This window comes from Chironomus tepperi, unplaced genomic scaffold (assembly GCF_022539635.2).
Source record: "Chironomus tepperi strain 1889 unplaced genomic scaffold, CSIRO-AGI_Ctep_v1 contig_85, whole genome shotgun sequence".
NCBI classification, from domain to species: domain Eukaryota; kingdom Metazoa; phylum Arthropoda; class Insecta; order Diptera; family Chironomidae; genus Chironomus; species Chironomus tepperi.
Window position 1 is genome coordinate 5,069,354 of NW_027226207.1, and position 19,363 is coordinate 5,088,716.

Here is a 19,363-nt window from a genome sequence, read left to right on the forward strand (position 1 = left end):
TATCATTACTCAGTAAAGCCAATAAATGTTAAAGTATTATTTGTTAAAAACTATCTAGAATCATTTTCATAAGAATATCTCATAAAACAAATCATTCAGAATCATAAATTAAAGTTTATCAAAAACCAGTCAGTACCATCCGTAACAAATTATAGTCAACAAAAAAAAAAAAACTGAAATTCAGTATGAAACGGAATTGAAACTGAAACGAAATAAAAATTTCTCTCTCGCAGCATAATCATCCGTTGAAGAAGTGAAAAAGTGGCATAAATGATTCATGTTACAAATAAATCCTTAATAGGTTTTGAGATTTTTTCTCTCTCTTTTTCGCTCTCGAAATTCTCTCAATTTCCAGTCTTGTCCAATTGGAATATTAACGTATAAATATTGTGAGAACCCAAATAATAGACATTTAGGAATGAGAGAAGTCACAGTCAGAAGAAAAAAATAATAAATATACCATACATTTGGTAAATGTTTTTTTGTGTTTTTTGAATTTTAGGAGCAATTTGAATTATTGAATAAAGAAAATAATAATGAATATGAAAAGCTATAAAATGCTCAAAATTTGATAGAATTAATTTTTCAAATTTTAATTTTGCTTTATTTTAATTTTATATCCTTATCATATATATTTAATCACAACTATGATATGAATGTTATTGAACAATTCATATAATTTTTTTGTCAAGTAATTCATAAAAAATTAAACTTTGGCAATTCAGGAATTAAAGAGTTCAGAGTTTCTCGTTTTATGCGTCTCAAGATTATTATCAGTTTATCTAGGGAGGTACGTCAAACCATTATACTCAAACCTTGGCCTATAGCTTAGAATTAGATCCGAACCACTCTTTTAATGGCATTACTGTCTTTACCCATGAAAAGAGTCTTAACTTGAAATTTAACCAGTACCGTTCGTTGCATTTTTACTTCATATCATTCAGAAAAGGACATGTCTGAAATTTCCTATACCGAGTTTTGAGAACTCAAAATTGCCTGGTCGGTGTTCAATGATTAAGCCTCGAAGAACGAAGTTAATTTGTTTCACTCAAATAATTCATAATAAAAGATAATAGATGGTTGATTAAATATCAATCTTCTGGTATATATTATTCAAAACATTGTTAAACTCTTTCATATTAATAATAAAATACGAAATTGTCTTGATGGCACCTTGACGGACTAGTAAATAGCGGTTCGCAAAATTGTTGCACTCAGGATTTATTAATTTTTAATTAACTAAAAAATTTCATAAAATCAACAATTTTTCTTGATAAAATTTTGAATTTTTAATTTGCTAATATTTGTAAATATTTCCCCAAAAGTTCCCCAAGTACTTCTATACATATTAGCAAACTCTTCTAAAAATGTTCATACAAATAACAAACATTTGATGAAATTATTTCTATTAGTGCACTTACTCATCAAATATTGAGAGCGATTGCGTGCGGGAAACAGACAGAAATTTTTATTTTTATTGTAGCTACTCTCTCACATGCATGCTCACTAAGGTTTTCAATACCGGTATTAAAATGTAAAAAATCTCATATAATTCCATACAAATGAGTACCAGTATTGAAATCCCTAATGCTCACGTTCCAAAATTCCAATAATATTCCAATACTGGAAGTAAGTCGTGTGAAACACATGAAGATAATTCTCTGGGAGCGGTATATATTTTCACTTCACAATCATTTCTTTTTCAGATGTTCAGAAACGTTCAAACGCGCAACACATTTAGTTTAGCCGGTCTATAAGAAAAAAAAATAAAAAATTTTTTTGAAGGAACTGAAAAAAAAAATTGCATGAAAAATTGATTAAGGACTAGTGAAAAAATTAAAGAGAGACGAATAATATTGGATATGAAAAATATTGTGAACTTTATCAATGGACTCTGATTGATAAAATAAAAAAATTGAATAAAAGACACTACATGGACATATATAGTGAATAATATTGGATTAAAAGTGATTAACACGCAAAAAAAAATTATCAAAGAGAGAAAAAATTGTTTTTATGCAAAACATGATTAAGTGTGGATCAAAGTGAATGAAAGAATATAAAAATAATATTTTTGCAACATCAAAAAGAGTGAAAAATAACGAGTTATATCCATAAATAATAATTATACATGAGAAAAAGTTTTTGAGTGAAAAAAAAAGGATAAAATAATATTTAATCCGACATAAAAGGAACCGAGCCATGATTGTATAAAAATAAATATTTTAATTCCTTTATTCTATCTCGTACACAACACATATAACTATATAAAAAAATATAATATTTCTGCGTTCGTCCTGAAAAACAAAAAAACCGCAAAGAATATAAATTATAGAGGAGAAAATAATATTTTTTTTATCTCGGAGGGTGCTTTTTGTTGTAACTAGTGAACTGGCATGCCGTATATCTAATATCGGAAAAATAGAAAGTCACATAACGACGAATGATAAATTATATGACATAAAAAATAATTTTTCGTAAATTTTTCTCCATTTTTCGCACAAACTCACACAAACACACACACAGAGTGAAAAAAGGAAGAAAACGAGAGATAAAAATAGATATATAATAGGCACACACAGGCACATAAAACCAAATAACTCATATAGCACGGTCCAAGGCTCATTCAACTGCTGACTGCCTCGTTACACAGTGGAACAAAAAAAGAATTCCATTTTTCAACTACAAACCATTTCATCCACATGTGGAACATTTTATGAGTTTTTTTTTTATCATCACATATGTGTGTGCTTCTGTTGCTCTTTAAAGGATCGTATTTTTTCTGGTGAACAAGGATATTGATTTTCAACTGAACAACAAAAAATTCTCGGAAAGTCTCATTGTTTTTGACATACAAAAAAACAGCAAAAAAAGAATATTTAAATAATTGACAACGAAATGAACTAACTAGTAACGTCCGGAACATAACTTGCAAAGAAAGTTTTTTGAACGTCGAGAGAATAAAAATTTAAATTGACAAAACGCTACAGCAGCAAAAAAAAATGAATTAGACATGATGAAACTTAATTGAGTTTATATGACAGAGGAAAAAATTGAGTTCGGAACTGAAGCAGAATTAAGATAATAATAATAAATAAAAGTAGCAAAAAAATTCAAATGAGTAAAAAATGCAACGAATTCGTGATAAAATTCTGATAGTGTCCTTATTGATTAGCACATTTGCAACAGTGCTGGTCAACTGCCAACAACATCAGGCTCTTCAAAATGTAATTGAACCATCACAAGCATTCAGTTATGAGGCACCAGATGATTGTAAATTTTCTTTAATTAAAAATCAAGATATATCATTAGTGTGTAATCTACGTACAGTAAATAGTGAATATGATACAACAAATTTCTCAGTGATACCAATTGAACATACAACATCACTAACAATTTTATGTAATAATGAATTGAAGACAAAGAGTCGTCTTAAGGCAAAGAGCTTCAGTCATTTAGTGCAAATTAATGAACTGGGACTTGAATATTGTAAATTTGCCAAACTTCAATCTGATTTCCTATGGGGTCTTGGCGGTCTACGAAATTTATCAATTCGTACACACAACATTTATTGGCCATCACTTAATTTAGAGATTGATGGAAATACGTTTCAATATGTGAAAAATTTAGTGAGATTAGATTTGAGTACAAATAATATCTGGTCATTACCGGACGGTATATTCTGTTCGCTCTCAAATCTAAAGCATCTCAATATTAGTGAAAATAGATTGCAAGACATAAATGAATTAGGATTTCGAGAGCGTCCGAGTAATGAACGTGAAATTAATATTGATGAAAAAAGGCCAATTCCACCGCCAACATTAAGTTCATTACTCACATCAACATTATCATCTGGTGATAGCAAAAAGTCATCTATAATATGTGCGATTGATTTAGAATATTTGGATATATCATTCAATCATTTTGTGCTACTACCTGAGAATGGCTTTGGAACATTAAAACGTCTACGAATTTTAAAAATTAACAACAATGAAATCTCGATGCTTGCTGATAAGGCACTCGGTGGACTTAGAAATTTACAAATTATTAATTTAAGTTCAAATAAAATTGTCGCATTACCATCAGAGCTATTCAAAGATCCATCACAGACAATTCAGGAGATACATTTGAAAAATAATTCAATTAGTGTCTTATCGCCTGGCTTATTTGCAAATTTAGTTCAATTGCAAACATTAGATTTATCGGTTAATCAATTGACATCAACATGGATTAATCGTGGCACATTCAAAGGTTTAATTCGTTTGGTGCTGTTAGATCTATCAACAAATAAAATCACAAAATTAGAATCTGAAATGTTCTCCGATCTATATACAGTGCAGATATTAAATTTGAGAAATAATTTACTTGAGAATATTGATGCAAATACATTCTCATCGATGAGTAACTTGCATAAATTATTGTTGTCACATAATAAGATCAAATATCTCGATGCTTATTCATTAAATGGATTGAGTGTATTGGCATTACTGTCACTTGATAATAATGTCCTAACTGGTGTTCATCCTGAGGCATTTAGAAATTGCAGTTCATTGGATGTGTTGAATTTAAATGGAAATGAATTAACAAAAATTCCATTAGCACTCAAAGACATGAGACTATTGAGAACGTTAGATCTCGGTGAGAATCTAATTACAACACTCGATGAGCCCGGATTTCGTGGTCTTAATAAAGTCTATGGTCTACGCTTGATTGGAAATCAAATTGAAAACATTTCACGAGCAACATTCCGCGAATTGCCTGAATTGCAAATTCTAAATTTGGCAAAAAATCAAATAACGAATATTGAACGTGGAACATTTGAGGCATCGCCGAGCATTGAAGCGATTCGTTTAGATGGAAATTTTCTCACGCAAATTGATGGCCTTTTCAGCAACATGCCGAATCTTGTTTGGCTTAATGTCTCCGACAATAATTTAACACAATTTGATTTTGCACACATACCCAACGATCTTAAATGGCTTGATATTCATAAAAATAATTTAACTGAATTAACAAATATTCATGGGTTAGATGATCAATTGAAATTACAAACATTGGATGTGAGTTTCAATCGATTAGAGCGAGTGACAGCATCAACAATACCAAATGCCATTGAATTACTGTTTTTGAATGATAATTTAATTCATGAAATTGATCCTCACACGTTCCTGCATAAGCCAAATTTAACTCGTGTGGATCTATATGCAAATCGTATTACTGGATTGGATCAAAAAGCATTGCGTCTGACACCGTATCCGTTGGAAAAAGTATTACCAGAATTTTATATTGGAGGTAATCCATTCATATGCGATTGTAATATTGAATGGCTTAAAACAATTAATGATCAATATTCACGTTCATATCCACGTGTCATGGATATTGATACGATTTACTGTAAGCTTCTTTACAATCGTGATAAATCATTTATACCGCTGTTGGAAGCACAACCTCATCACTTCTTGTGTGGATATACTCATCACTGTTTCAGCATTTGTGATTGTTGTGGTCATAATTCATGTGATTGTGAGATGAAATGTCCGACAAATTGTACATGCTTCCACGATTTAGCATGGAAGACAAATATTGTGGAGTGTAGCGCAACAACTTATCGTGATATACCGAAGAAAATGCCAAATGACATAACTGAATTATATCTCGACGGTACAAACTTAATGGAGCTGAATGAAAATAGCTTTATTGGCAAGAAAAATTTGATAATTTTTTACGGCAACAATTCCAATATCCATACAATTTTAAACGGAACATTCGGACATCTTCAAAAACTGTTGATCTTGCATTTAGGCAATAATAAATTACAACGACTCAATGGACATGAGTTTAATTCATTGGAAAATCTTCGTGAATTATATTTACAACATAATAAATTGAGCTATATTGATACGCGAACATTTCAAGAATTGAAGAAATTGCAAGTGATTCGACTTGATGACAACAAGCTGATTAACTTTGAAATATGGCAATTGACATATAATCCATACTTAGTTGAAATTGCTTTAGCTGATAATCTTTGGTCATGTGATTGTCATTATCTTAACAAATTGCAAATCTATTTACAATCAAATACGGAGAAAGTTATCGATCTAAATCGTATGGCATGTACATATAACAACTATACGAATGTCCTTAAAGCAAAAAATGGCACAATTTGTACATTAAAAGATGGAATCTCATCAGTTGCTTATTCGAAGCAAATTGAAGATTTATTGCCATTCTTACTCGTTGCTACATGTGCATTTGTTGGATTCTTTGGTCTCGTCATGGGCATCTTTTGTTATCGTCGTGAATTGAAAACGTTCATACAAACACATTGCACTCAATTGTTCATATGTTGTGGCTACAAATCGACAGAATTTTTTAACGACTATAACGATAAGGATCGATTATATGATGCATATGTCATCTATTCTATACAAGATGACAATTTTGTCACTCAAGGCCTAACAAATGTACTCGAGAATGATATCGGTTTTCGTCTATGTCTTCATTATCGTGACTTCAATTTAAATGTGAACAATTATATTGCTGATACAATTTGTGAGGCTATTGATAATTCCAAACGTGCCGTACTTGTACTATCGAAGAATTTCCTCTACAACGAATGGGGTCGTTTTGAGTTCAAAGGTGCAGTTCATGAAGTGCTTAAGAGGAGACGTAAGTTGATTATTATATTATACGGTGATATTCCACAAAAAGACCTTGATGCTGATATTCGTTTGTACTTGAAAACAAACCTATGCATCGAATGGGATGATAAGAAATTTTGGCAAAAATTACGCTTAGCATTGCCATCACAAAGTAGCATTGGCAAGCAAGCAAATAAACATTGTCTAACAAATCGTTCAACGACAAATGTTTATGCAGCAGCACCAATCTATGAAGGTGTACATCAATTGTCAAATGTTCCACCAAATGTCTCCCAATATCCATTAAGAGCACCGCATGATTACAATACAATTACGCCTGTAAATCGTTCATCGACGTTACGTCGTGGAAATAATACATTAATGGCCAGTAGTGGACCAGCATCAATTCGATTAGACAATTATGGACCGGCAATGTCTGGCGGTTGTCAACCAAAAATCTGTGATAATTATGAACAAATAAATAATTGTAAATTCAATACAATGCAAAATGAACATCATATAAACAATATAACACGTCGTGTACATGAATATGCCGTTCCAATATGTACATCAGCTAATATCGGTAATCCAACTGCAATGGATTCAAAACGAACAAACTTAATGTTGGGCAGTAGCAGTGATAATAATAATTTTGAGTGCAACAACAAATATACATCATCAACATCCTCATTGTCGAATGGTTCTAGTGAATTTTGTACACGATCATTGTCATCGCCATCAAATAGTCGACATTGCATCGATGGCTATACAAATGACAATATAAATTCCGACGATGTATTCTATAATAGTAAGGAACCACCATCATCGCGTGGCGATAGCAACATTAATAATTTAAATAACATTAATTGTAAAACAATGCCATCAAGCTACTATTGCGGTGGTAATTCCAAAAATAGTAACAACAATAACAACAATACGATACATCATCAACTTCACAACACATCACAGACATCAAAAATGTATAACAATAAAAGTGATAAATTAAATATTGTTGATGAAAATAATATGAAGAATTCAGCAAATGTCACAACTACTGATAAGAAGAGAAGACTGCCACAATCGGAAATGATGTGGGCTTAACATTTTATTAAGACAAAAATTCTATCTCTATTACTAAAGACAGGTTAGGTATAAAATGAAGAAAAAAAAAAATGAAAATAAATTATTAAGAAAATGAAGAAAAAAAAATTGAAAAAAAAATCTAAAAAAATTTTTGAAAGTAAATAGTATAAAAAAAAAATTATGGAAGTTAAGAAAGATTCATTCCTCTAAATCTAATATGCCGACAAAAAAAAATTAAAATCCTATGTGGGTGCGTTCAAAAGAGTCAATGCCGATAGACTAGTAAGTATAAAATCGTTATAATGAAGTGTCTATGCTGATGAAGATAATTTACATTTTAAAAAAAAGTTTTATTTATTTTAAATTAATTAATGTATAAAAAATTTGTTGTATTATTAATAAGTAAGGAATTGGGGACGATTACTTATTATGGATTGTGTGAATTGAGGCTTATTTGGACATATTTATCCTCTTTTTTTGTTGTAAATTATTTTTGAGGATCTAAATTGGTTTGAATGAGCTGTGGAAGTGATGTAACTAGTAAGGTTGCGGCTGATGTCAATGAGTGTCAAATTCCATTTTTAAGAATGCACAAAACTGTGTCAATAAGCCAAAATTCCATTTTAAGGAATTAATTGGTCTCTGGCACCAAAAAAGACAGTAAACCTTTATAAGGAAACTCATTTGGACTTAAAACATGAAATGATACTTAACCACACATCACTCCCTCAAAATTCATATCCATAATAAGTAAACGACTCCAAAAAATTTGTAAAAAAACGAAGAATTTATCAAATTTTTATCAGTAAAAAACGAAACCAAAAAAAGTAAAAATATCAGACACCTAATCTATCGACATATGACTCACCAGGAAAGATATCTCACCACTGACGACTCATTGCATTTTACCCCCCATTGTACTTTTTATTCATTCCCTTTGTATTGCAAAAGATAAAGAAAGAAAAAGGAGACACAGAAAAAAAATAGTCTAGGTATTTAACAGAAGTATGTACAATAGTAATACTATAATTTATTACCAAAACCATTCTTGAAAAAAATGATAAAAATCACTGAAAAATACACCCAGGAATGTTCTTGAAAATGATTCCAAAAAAATAATGAGACACAAGATAGATAAAATATTATTGTATAATGCTATTACCCAATTTTTACTTTTTAAAAGATGAATGAAAAAAAATGTAAGAAATATTCTTTGTCGTCATATACATTTTAAGAAATTTTTGAAAATTGAAAATGCTCCCAAATGACAAAAAGCATACCTAATAAAAAAAAATGATGAAAATAGCTAAGAAAATTTATATGGAAAAAGTTTTTTTAATAATCTTTATTTTTATTGAATTATTTTCTTATTTTTCATGACTCCCGCCACACATAAATCTAGGCATTTATTCTACATAAGAATAAAGATTCTTTCAGATTGTCCCCATCAACAGTAGAGATTTCCATGTAATAATATTAAATATGGTAACATAAAAAAAAAATTAATTTCAGAACAAAGAAAATCCAATGATTTATAACAGAAAACATTTCGAAATAGACACTTTTATATGCTTCAACAAACTAATTGAATTAAAAGACATAAAAAAAAACTTTTTCATACAATTTTTACTTCTTTAAACGTTTTTTTCAAGAAATCACCAAATTTATGATCATAAATTCCTTTCAAAGAAAATTCCACCGAATGTAAGCAAAAGAAGATGATGAAAAGTAAGAAGAGGAATTGTGTAAAACATACGTTAGGCCACCGTGCTGCAGTTACCACACCTTAAGTGATACAATTTTTTCAATGAATTGTCATCAAAAAAGAAGAACTATTTCACACCAAAAAATATATTTTGAGTATTTCGTGGGAATTTTGTTGGATTGAGCGCATTTCTCTGCTGTTATAGATGATTTTTAGTAGATTTGAAGTTTATAGTTTCAGGTTTTTAGTTGAAATTTGTTGTAGGAATCTTTCAGTATTTTAGGATCAATTCAATTTCAGAGCTAGAAGTTGGTATGAAGTCTAGTTGACTTTTTCATTCAAAATCCGCTGTGATATATTTTAGGAACTGTATATTGGCATAAAAGACCAAACACTTGTTACTTATAATTCCAATCTTCATACTTATTGCTAAAAAATGATTTTTTCAAGCTCTAAATTCTTTTCGACGCAAATATTTAATACAAAACTTCCATTTACTTACTTCGCTGGCCATACATATCAACTGTGATCCATGGACTCTGTCAGGTGCCGCTTGAAACTAGCTCTATGACTGGGTATCGCTTGTTAATTTCCTATTTCAAGTGTCTCTATGTACAGCTTAATTCCATGAATTCTTTGGACGCTAACTTGATCTTTTGCCGTTCACAAAATCCTTACAAAACTCAATAGACCTAATAACAAACACCAATAGACACCAGACCATCCAATCATCAACACCTCCATCTCTTTCAAAATAATCTGCACCAATTTAGCCCAAACATCATTTTAATTTCAATTTTCTTTTAGTCTTTTTTAAGATACGAAATTGATGACATCGACCTGTGTTGTTATGTTATGTCTTTCTTTTCCCCATATAATAAACTAATGGACCTACCATGTACGGAAACAGAAAAGCGAGACAGAAATAAACATAAAAAATACTTCAAAAGATATTCCAATAATGTTCAAAATGTGTGGTTCAATAGTGATTAGACCCAAAATGAAAATAAATTTTTATGATTATTGCTGCGCCTTCATGCCACTCTCTGACTATGCATGTGAGTCTTAAAAAAAATCACACTCAAAATTTATATGAAATGGAACAGATAAACGTTCCTTACATTAGATAAATGTTATGTGCACGACATTAAATTAAAATCTCATTAAATATTTATTTTCTTCGTCTTTAAAAAGAAGAACCTCTTCAATTTGTGAGTAGTTTATTGGCCTAAAGATGCTTTAAAGCAATAATAACTCAACGGCAAAAAATGAAAGAAAAATGATAAAAAGAAGCAGAGGATAATTTTTTTTATGACGCGTCTTGCCTTTAATTCCTTACGATAGACTGTACAGTTGGAAGAAGATGAAGAAAACAATAAAAAGGGATGCGAAAGACTAAGAAACAATAAAAAAGAGTAAAAAACTGGAACACATTAAAACATCATGAATGAAATGACTTTATGGGAGATTTCTTGTGTTTCATTTCGTCTCAATGTACATTATATTGAAATAATAAGTAAAGCACTATTCTATGAGAAGAAGAAGATCCATAAAAATGTCAAAACTATTTTACTCGCATGAACATGTTTGTACAACGACTTTTTTTTCTCATGCACCATTGTCTCTACGTCTGTGTGTCTGTTTATCATCCAAATGGCGACCATAAAAGCGATTATCCCTCTCATGGGGATATTGGGAATATTATACATGTAGTAAATTTATCTGTCACTGTTCCACATTTAATGGTGGAGTATATGTGTATTCCATTGCAGGGTTGACAGTCTAGTCTTTGGATTTTGATAATTTAAGACCAAAGGAACTGATTTTTTATCGATTTTCAGTATTTTCTGGGATGCATGGATATATAAGGTCTATAGTTGTTGGTAGTAGAGTTCAATGGAAGTGATAAGGCATGTTTGAGGAGTCAGTGTCTCGAGAATGGTCTAAGATATTCTATTAGCTATCTAGAGACAACGTCAAGGACAATACTTTGATATATACTACACTAACAGACTAAAATCACTTGTTCCAACTCCAATAACGCTATTTACTTCTTTAGTGACACATGTAGATGCTCCAAAGGTACTACTGTCATTGCCCCTACAATCTTACTCCTTTTACCATCCCTGACTGGATGAAACTTCCATCCACAAAGTTTTTTATCTTTATAAATTATAATTTTCAAGTGCTATCGTTTTCTGTTCTTCTTCCTACCATGTTTGTTGTTGCATAAATCTAATTTTCATTAAATCTCAGCCACAGTTAAGACTGTAATCAGATCAACCGAATCAAATTAGACTGGTCTTTCCTCCCTCAGATTTATTTTTTCTCCTTCGTATGTAACTAAATTTTTTGTTGGCCATCCTCACTCCTCCCAGATTTCATTTCAAGAAAATAAAAATGCTTTTCCAAATACCAATTTTTGTTTCATTTAAACGGACCGGGGGAAATGATATAAAGAAGAAAAGAAGGAAAGTAATTAAGAGAAAGGAAGAAAAAAAACTTCCGAAGAACAGTTTTATGGTCAGTTTATGACTTTGGATGATAGAAATCAACTTTTTTTTATTTATTTTCATGACAAATTCATTTCCCATTCATTGCCCTTTTCGTAAATACTACGACCAAATGAATGAAGAGGAAAAAAAACTTTATTAATTACATTCTTTTATTTTTTGCTTTTTTTGCCTCTTATCTATCGATTTCTCTCTTTTCGTCGATGAAATATGACGTTAGAGATTTTCGTCCAGAAGTTATGTCGGATAGAAATGTCGACGAATAAAAGTATGTGATAATAATAAAGCAATTAAGTTGATAAGGAACGGAAATATTTTTATTTCTATCATCTAAATTTTTGTTTTATGACATTCATGAGATCAATTAATTGGATCTGACCCCATAAAGCACTTATACATATTTCTCATGTCTTTCTATTCTCGCCTTTTTTCAACATCAATGAAATTTCATTTGATGTTTTTTTATTTGTAGTGATTCGTCATTTCTACATATCTTTAATGCAATCTTTAATAATGCTGAATGGCAGTGATGTAGTGAGGGGCTTGTGGTGGTTGGAAAATTGGGTCAATGTACCACATAAAGAGGGTTTAGCTAGTAATTTTTTGAAGGCATTTATATTTATTTTTTGAGACTATTAGCATAGTTTTAGGCATTTTTGGAATACTTAGACGAATACTTAGTATCAAGTGTCGATTTTTAAGATCGATTCAAGCTCCTAAGCCTCAATTGTATTTGTGTACTCTGTCCCTATGACCTCCTAACAAACTATGACCTCAAAGTGTATTTTTAAATGAATTTCGGGATCCTATGTTACATAAAGTCTTAGCGTAGGCCGTTTTTAACAAGAAACTCAAACTAATATTTTATTGCCAATCTTTAAAGAACTCCTGTCTTTCTGGATTGATTATCGATTTTGAAATCGGTGTTGATCATTTATGGAAACGTTCACTGAAGTTTATTTGACTCCACATAATTCGAATCAATTTGTGGCAATACTAAACTCTACTTAAAGCTATGCCCCTAACCCCCCTTACTACATCCCTGAATATCACTACTGAAAGCGGCACAGAATCACTATAAGTTGCGATATTAAAAGCAAATTAATTAATGAGAGATGACTTCAAAGACAAAAAAAATTTATTGCTTGTTTTGGAGTAATATTAATGACAACAACAAGATTACTTAAGATAAACACAAGATGAGGCATTTTTATTAATATGAAGCATATGACAATTTACATCTTCTCCATAAGACCCGATAATGTGAAACATGCGACATTAATTTTGATCAAAAAACTTCTCAAATTTTTTTCTAATTACTGAACAAGAAAAAGAAAAACTTGTTTCACTTGAAATAACTTTGTGTAGACACCAAAACCATGTCAGGGTGGTCAGATGGGAAAGAAAGCAAAATAATAAAATTATTAACTAAAACACTCTTTAAAAAATATGAAAATCGTAACATGAAAGGAAAATCATTCAAGCGTCAAAATTCACTAGAAAAACGGCAATTTATTAAGTTAGAATAACATGAAACATGATTCCTTATAATTATCCTCTCTACTTTGGGCTCTTCTTTCATTTTTTTTCTTTGACTTTCATTCTGACCGATATATTCACATAATTAAGTGAATGAAGAAGAAAAATACGCACATGTGGCATTAAATTTCATGGTTCATAATTTGTGACATCATGCTGCATTTAAATATTTTTTTGCATTATTTTTCAAGGCAAAATAGTTTTATGAAATTGGTTTTTGAGGCTTAGACACTTCTAAAGGGAGTTTTGTGGTATTTTTGATGTTTTTAGTTAGAATAGCTTGTAATGTCGTCCGCATATGGTATATTGAATATTCTAAGGAGTATGAATGTAATACTTGAAATAAGCTGTGGTTATATGAGTGATAAGTATTGCTAGTTGAATGCCTAGCATCGTCAATTGAGTCTATATTACTGAAAGTGCGTCAGACTTCGTTTTCAACTCTTTTACTTTCGATATTCACTTTTGCGTGATGAACTTGCATGAATTTAATGCTGAGCATTAAACTAGCAGTTTTATTGAATATTCATATATTATGCTAGTAGTTCTGTGAATCTTCCAATTAATTTAGCAAAATTCAAAACATTTTCTATTACATAACCTTCAAAATCCCCCAAAAAATCAATAAAATCCCCCCTTCAAACAGCATCAAACCAACAAAATTCCCTTCAAACAACTAAAAATCTCAAATTTTCGTAAATTTAATCCAACCACAACAGAATTCCATAGCCGTAAACCCCAAAAAATAATCAAATCCATCCAAAATATCCCACAAAAATCACAAGCATAAGAAAAACATAAGCACAAAATCCATTCATTTATAGCTTTAATTCTACGACTATAGCAACATTAAAGTATCTAAGCCTTATTCACCATAGAGAAATCCATTATGTGAAAACGAGAATCGTTCTGCCTTAAATAAGTAATTTTCTGGAAAGAATATAAATGGTCATAATGAAGAAATTTTTTCTCACAAATCATTCTTTTAAAAAAAGTATATCCAGTTAAATATTAGTGGGCGTGAGCGGAGATTCATAATTTTTTTAAAAAATAACACCATAGCTGGAATATTATTTTCAAGTCCTTTTTTTTCTAATTATTTTTGTGGCATAGACATTCCATATGAATCGTATTCTGTAAAATGAGCTTGAACAAAAGTCATTGGAATAGAACCATTTATGAATGAAATGTAAAGAGAACTTGATATACCATTAATTATAATAAATAATTACTTCAGCATACACAAGGCAGATATCAAGAGAGGATGAATGTAACCATTTCATTAATTTCCTGAAATATTTTTTCATTTCATAAGAGATTTTGAACATTATTTTATTAAAATCCAAAAGTAAATACGGAGAAAAATTGTCAGTGCTGTTGAACCAAATGACGAAGTCAGGATCAGACATTTGTGAATGTTATGATTAATGGATAACTAGCAGATGATAGAGATTTCTAATCTAGACATCATATTTGAGTAGACAGAAATCATTATAATCAAATAATGTCAAACTAATGTCTAGCTGATGTCAAGTTCTAAGTTGTAATTGTGTTTTGAGAGCCTGATCAAAATTTAGTCTGTATTTTGGTGTTCGGATGGGTTTTGGAATCTTGAAAAACCTACTGGTACATAATCCCATTGGGTCTTTATGCCTAGATTCATGGATGTGAAATTTTGAGAGATAGATAGTCTTTGAGTATGCTCACAATTTAATCCTTGTGTTAGGCACCCAGATCGATTATTTGGAGGCTTTTTGATATTCTGCCAATCACTGGACGGCTTCTGATCATACCACTGAGCATTCCATTGAATATTCTTGATATATAGTCCATCATCAATGTAACTGTTCATAGTGGTTTGGAGCCTACCTAATCGGTAATCCATTCAAAGTTTCCTTACTCTAGACAAATAGACTGTATAGTTTGAACCAAGCAGCAATTTCTTAGTAGTAGATTCCAAGCGGATTCTAAGTAGCTATCATTTCCAAGCAATCAACATTTGTTACTTCCATTTTGACAAAATTTAAGAGTGTACTGACTGAGTTATGTAGTTCCTTAAGTACTTTACGCTTTAAATTTCATTACACAGTACTCAAATTCCCCGAATCACAACTGTTAAACAGCTCTGTTTTAAATCATTAAAGGAGAACAGCGAATATAATGGAAATGAATTGTTTCGCAAGACAAAGTCTCGTGCAAAAAGAGAAAAAAAAAATACACACATCCGAGAAAAGATGAAGAAGCATGCCAAGTCAATCCATATGTTTTTCTTTATTTCTTCATGTGTAAAACAGTATGTATGCTTTATAAACTCAAACTTTAACTTATTTTTTTTCCTCTCCTCATCCGTTCTATACATACAACTCAGCAGATTCTCTCGGCATAGGGATCAGTCATTCAGTAAATATTGTGTATGTACATATTTCATATAAAAAAATTTTTTTTGTGTATATTAATTCCGAACAATTTAATTTTTGCACATTGTTAAATGTGAGGAATTAAGCAGTGAGAAATGATACATACAAACGTAGATGTGTGAATGGATATATACATACACATCATGATATGCTGTTTTTCCATTCTGCCTCTTTCCCCCCACATTCATTCACTGTTCTACTCTTATATACTCACTGTCACTAAATATCAGTAATTTTTTTGTTGTTGTTGCTGTGCTGAATGAATCTTTGTCTGATTATTAATAATATATACGAGAAATGATGAATTATTTATTCATGTTGTAATGTCTTTTTGTATTAAACTAAATAACAAGAAACAAAATGAGATTAATAGTATATTAATCATAAATCTTATTAATTCACAATAAATGATTGAGAACTTAGAAAGAGAAATGAAAATCAGCATGTGAAGAGTCGTCATAATTTTATTTTGCAATGAGAATTTTGAAATTTAGAGCAGTGGTTAGGTCAGTGGTGGGCAACCTATGTGCCGCGGTATAAGCTGCCAAGAGTTTTTGGAATTACCATGATTCATATGTCGAGTGAGGTTTTGATCGAAACTTACCAGCAAAGTGTGCCGCGACACACAGATTGCTCACCACTGGCTTAGGCTCTGTGTAATAAATGTTCCCCTGGTGAGTGAAATTCACGATCGCTTGAGTAATAAAAATTTTGAAACTGTAATAATTGGTCACATGGGGTGGAAATGTACTGAAGAAAGTTGGAGGTATTGAGGCAGTTCTTATAAAATTATTTGATGAAATTTTAAAATTACAAACATTTTTATGAGAATGACTTGAATTGAACGTGAGCCTACTGATGGATCTTATAGTCTACTGTTAACTCTTACAGTCACTGTAGTCTCTCACAGTCCAATAAAGTCTCTTATATTCTACTGCAGTTACTTACAATCTATTGCAGTCATTTACAGCCTACTAAAGTCTCTTGCGGCCTACTGCAGTCTCGAACAGCTTACTGTAGTCTCAAACTGCCTACTGTAGTTTCTAATAGTTAACTGAAGTCTCTTATTGTCGATCCTCAATCTTGTTCCAAGAAGAAGTGAGATTAATAAGAACTGATGCTAATCTAGACTAACATTTTCCTTATTTGTTAGACTAAGCACTGACGCATGTGACCCAATAACCGAATTCATAAGAAACACGATTCAACATATTCAAGGTCTCATTTCAATATACCTTAAGATCCTTCCAATAAATTCTACGGTACATAAATTTGTAAAAAATCCGAATAAAAAAGCTCTTTACCAAACTAAAGTGTATAAAGATACACAAGAAATACCTTCAAGATGATTTATGTCTTAAAAACATCGCTATGTGCATATTGATCCAAAATCGATTATTGAATCCGTCCCAAAAAAAAAATTTAGTATAATCTTTCCTCTGTTGGGAAAAAAAAGTATCAAGGTTTTCGCGGCAATATCTGCATAAAAAAAGCAACAACAAAATAGGAACTCATTCACTCAAGTTCAAGGGCAAAGAGATTCTTTTTGAAAAAAAAAATTATGATGAACTCAGAGGTATAAATGTTAATAGACTTGGCAATGCTGTTCTGTTTGATGAGGTATCTTGTGTTTGTTGTTTGAGATTCGATTTGATTGAGTTTGAACAGTCTTGAGCTTGATTGTGTTTATGTTGGGAAATAGAAGATCAAGGCGAAGCTTTTTAATTTGAAAAATGGATTTTTGATTTGAAATTTTAATTAAAATTTTGAATTTCAAATTGGATTTAAATTTTTTTTTCGTAGAATTCTAAAATAATTTTATAAAATTTCAAAAATTGAGTTAAAAAATAAATTTAAAGTTTTTGAAAAATTTTAAGAATTACTTTTAATTTTTTATAGTTTATAAATTTAAATATCAAAATTTATAAGTTTTAATTTTGATTAAAGAATTTTAAAAAAGAAATTTAAAAATTTTTGAAAAAGTTTTTTTTTAAGTTTTAAAAATTTGCTTTTGAACTTTTAAAATTATAAACTTTAATTTTCATATTCTCACCAATTTGATTTTAAAATGACTTTTAATTTATCTTTTTAAAAAATTGCAAAAATTCAATTCTATCTGCACAAAAAAGTTTAAAGTGAAATTTAATTTAAAAAAATTTAAATATCGGAAATTTGTAAATATCCCCAAAACCTATGTACACAAGAAATAATGATTATTTTAAATAAATTATAATAAAAATTTATGAAAATTAATTATTAAAATAAAAAAGAGAATTTACCATAAAAAAATTAAAACAATTAAAATAAGAGACAGAAAGAAAATAAATGAGGCAATTCTCTCATAGAATAAATGATAACGATAATAAAAATAATAATAAATTTTAAAAGACAAAAAAAAACAATGAAGAAGTAAAAGTTTGTAAATAAACTCATATATGAAAATCATAGAAAAATGAAGAAAAAAAAATCAAAAAAAATATATAAAATAAAATGGATGATGAAATTATTCATGAGTAATTAAGCTCAATAGTTTTTATTGCTACACGATAAAACTTCCATTTTTCAGGCTAGTATAGTATAGGAAGACAGAAAACTTAACTGCTTTGAGTAAGGATGAGCAAGAAAATTGGAGAATTTGTGGATAATCTGATAAAAACTACAACACGATTTCCAAACATTTAACAAAATTGCCTCCCTTAAAAATTTATTTTGCCAACAAAATTTTATGATTTTCTTTTCCAGTAAATTTCTTCTTATTCCCCTCCACACCCATCCGGTAGCAAGTCATACTTGTAGTTACAGAGTAACGAAGTCAAAGCATGAAAAAAATTTTTATGATTCAGTCAAGCGCGAATCACACATACATGCATGTTTACAAGGAAGAATGTACAATATAATATGCTTTTAATATTTTTCAGTTAACTGGGATGGGAGTTGCTCGTATGTGACGTCTTTCAAGATAGAATTTTGAAGATATTGGTCTACAATAGCACTCGCAAATGCAGTAACTTTATAGCTAGGGCTCAGAAGATACCAAAGTACTTCAATTGGAGTTATAAGGCTTCTTAGCGACCCAATAAGACAAGGGCTCATCTTAGGGTAGGCATTTTCAAGCTTACTAGTTTTGAGACATCAATTCCAAACAAAATTCTTTTAGCGGTAGCCGAGAAATGTCCTGATTCCTAGTCCAAAAGGTCATTACCTAATCAACAACGCTACAGTTCTTTAGCATTCAAGGTGACGTTCCTAAATGAATTTTACTTCCACTTATATGTCAAAAATCATAGCTTGAGCATTCCTGCATTCAACCGTGATAAGACTAACCTTCCTCCGAGTCTATTGAACGTCATAAGTAAATTCTCTTAAATTTTGAGCATCCCGGCATTTCAATCGTGACAAACTTAACCCGTGCTCCTTAACTATCCCTTTCCAACTAGCATGTTGAACCATGTTAAACATCAT

The 19,363-nt window shown here is 30.4% G+C and overlaps 1 protein-coding gene across 1 annotated transcript; it reads left to right on the plus strand.

The window, feature by feature from the left end:
- Positions 1 to 1,720: 1,720 nt before the first annotated feature.
- On the plus strand, positions 1,721 to 17,696 carry LOC139086020 (toll-like receptor 6). Its single transcript, XM_070634291.1, has one exon. It carries the CDS (start codon positions 3,129 to 3,131, stop codon positions 7,743 to 7,745), a length of 4,617 nt encoding a protein of 1,538 aa, XP_070490392.1. The 5' UTR covers positions 1,721 to 3,128; the 3' UTR covers positions 7,746 to 17,696.
- The last annotated feature ends 1,667 nt before the right edge of the window (positions 17,697 to 19,363 follow it).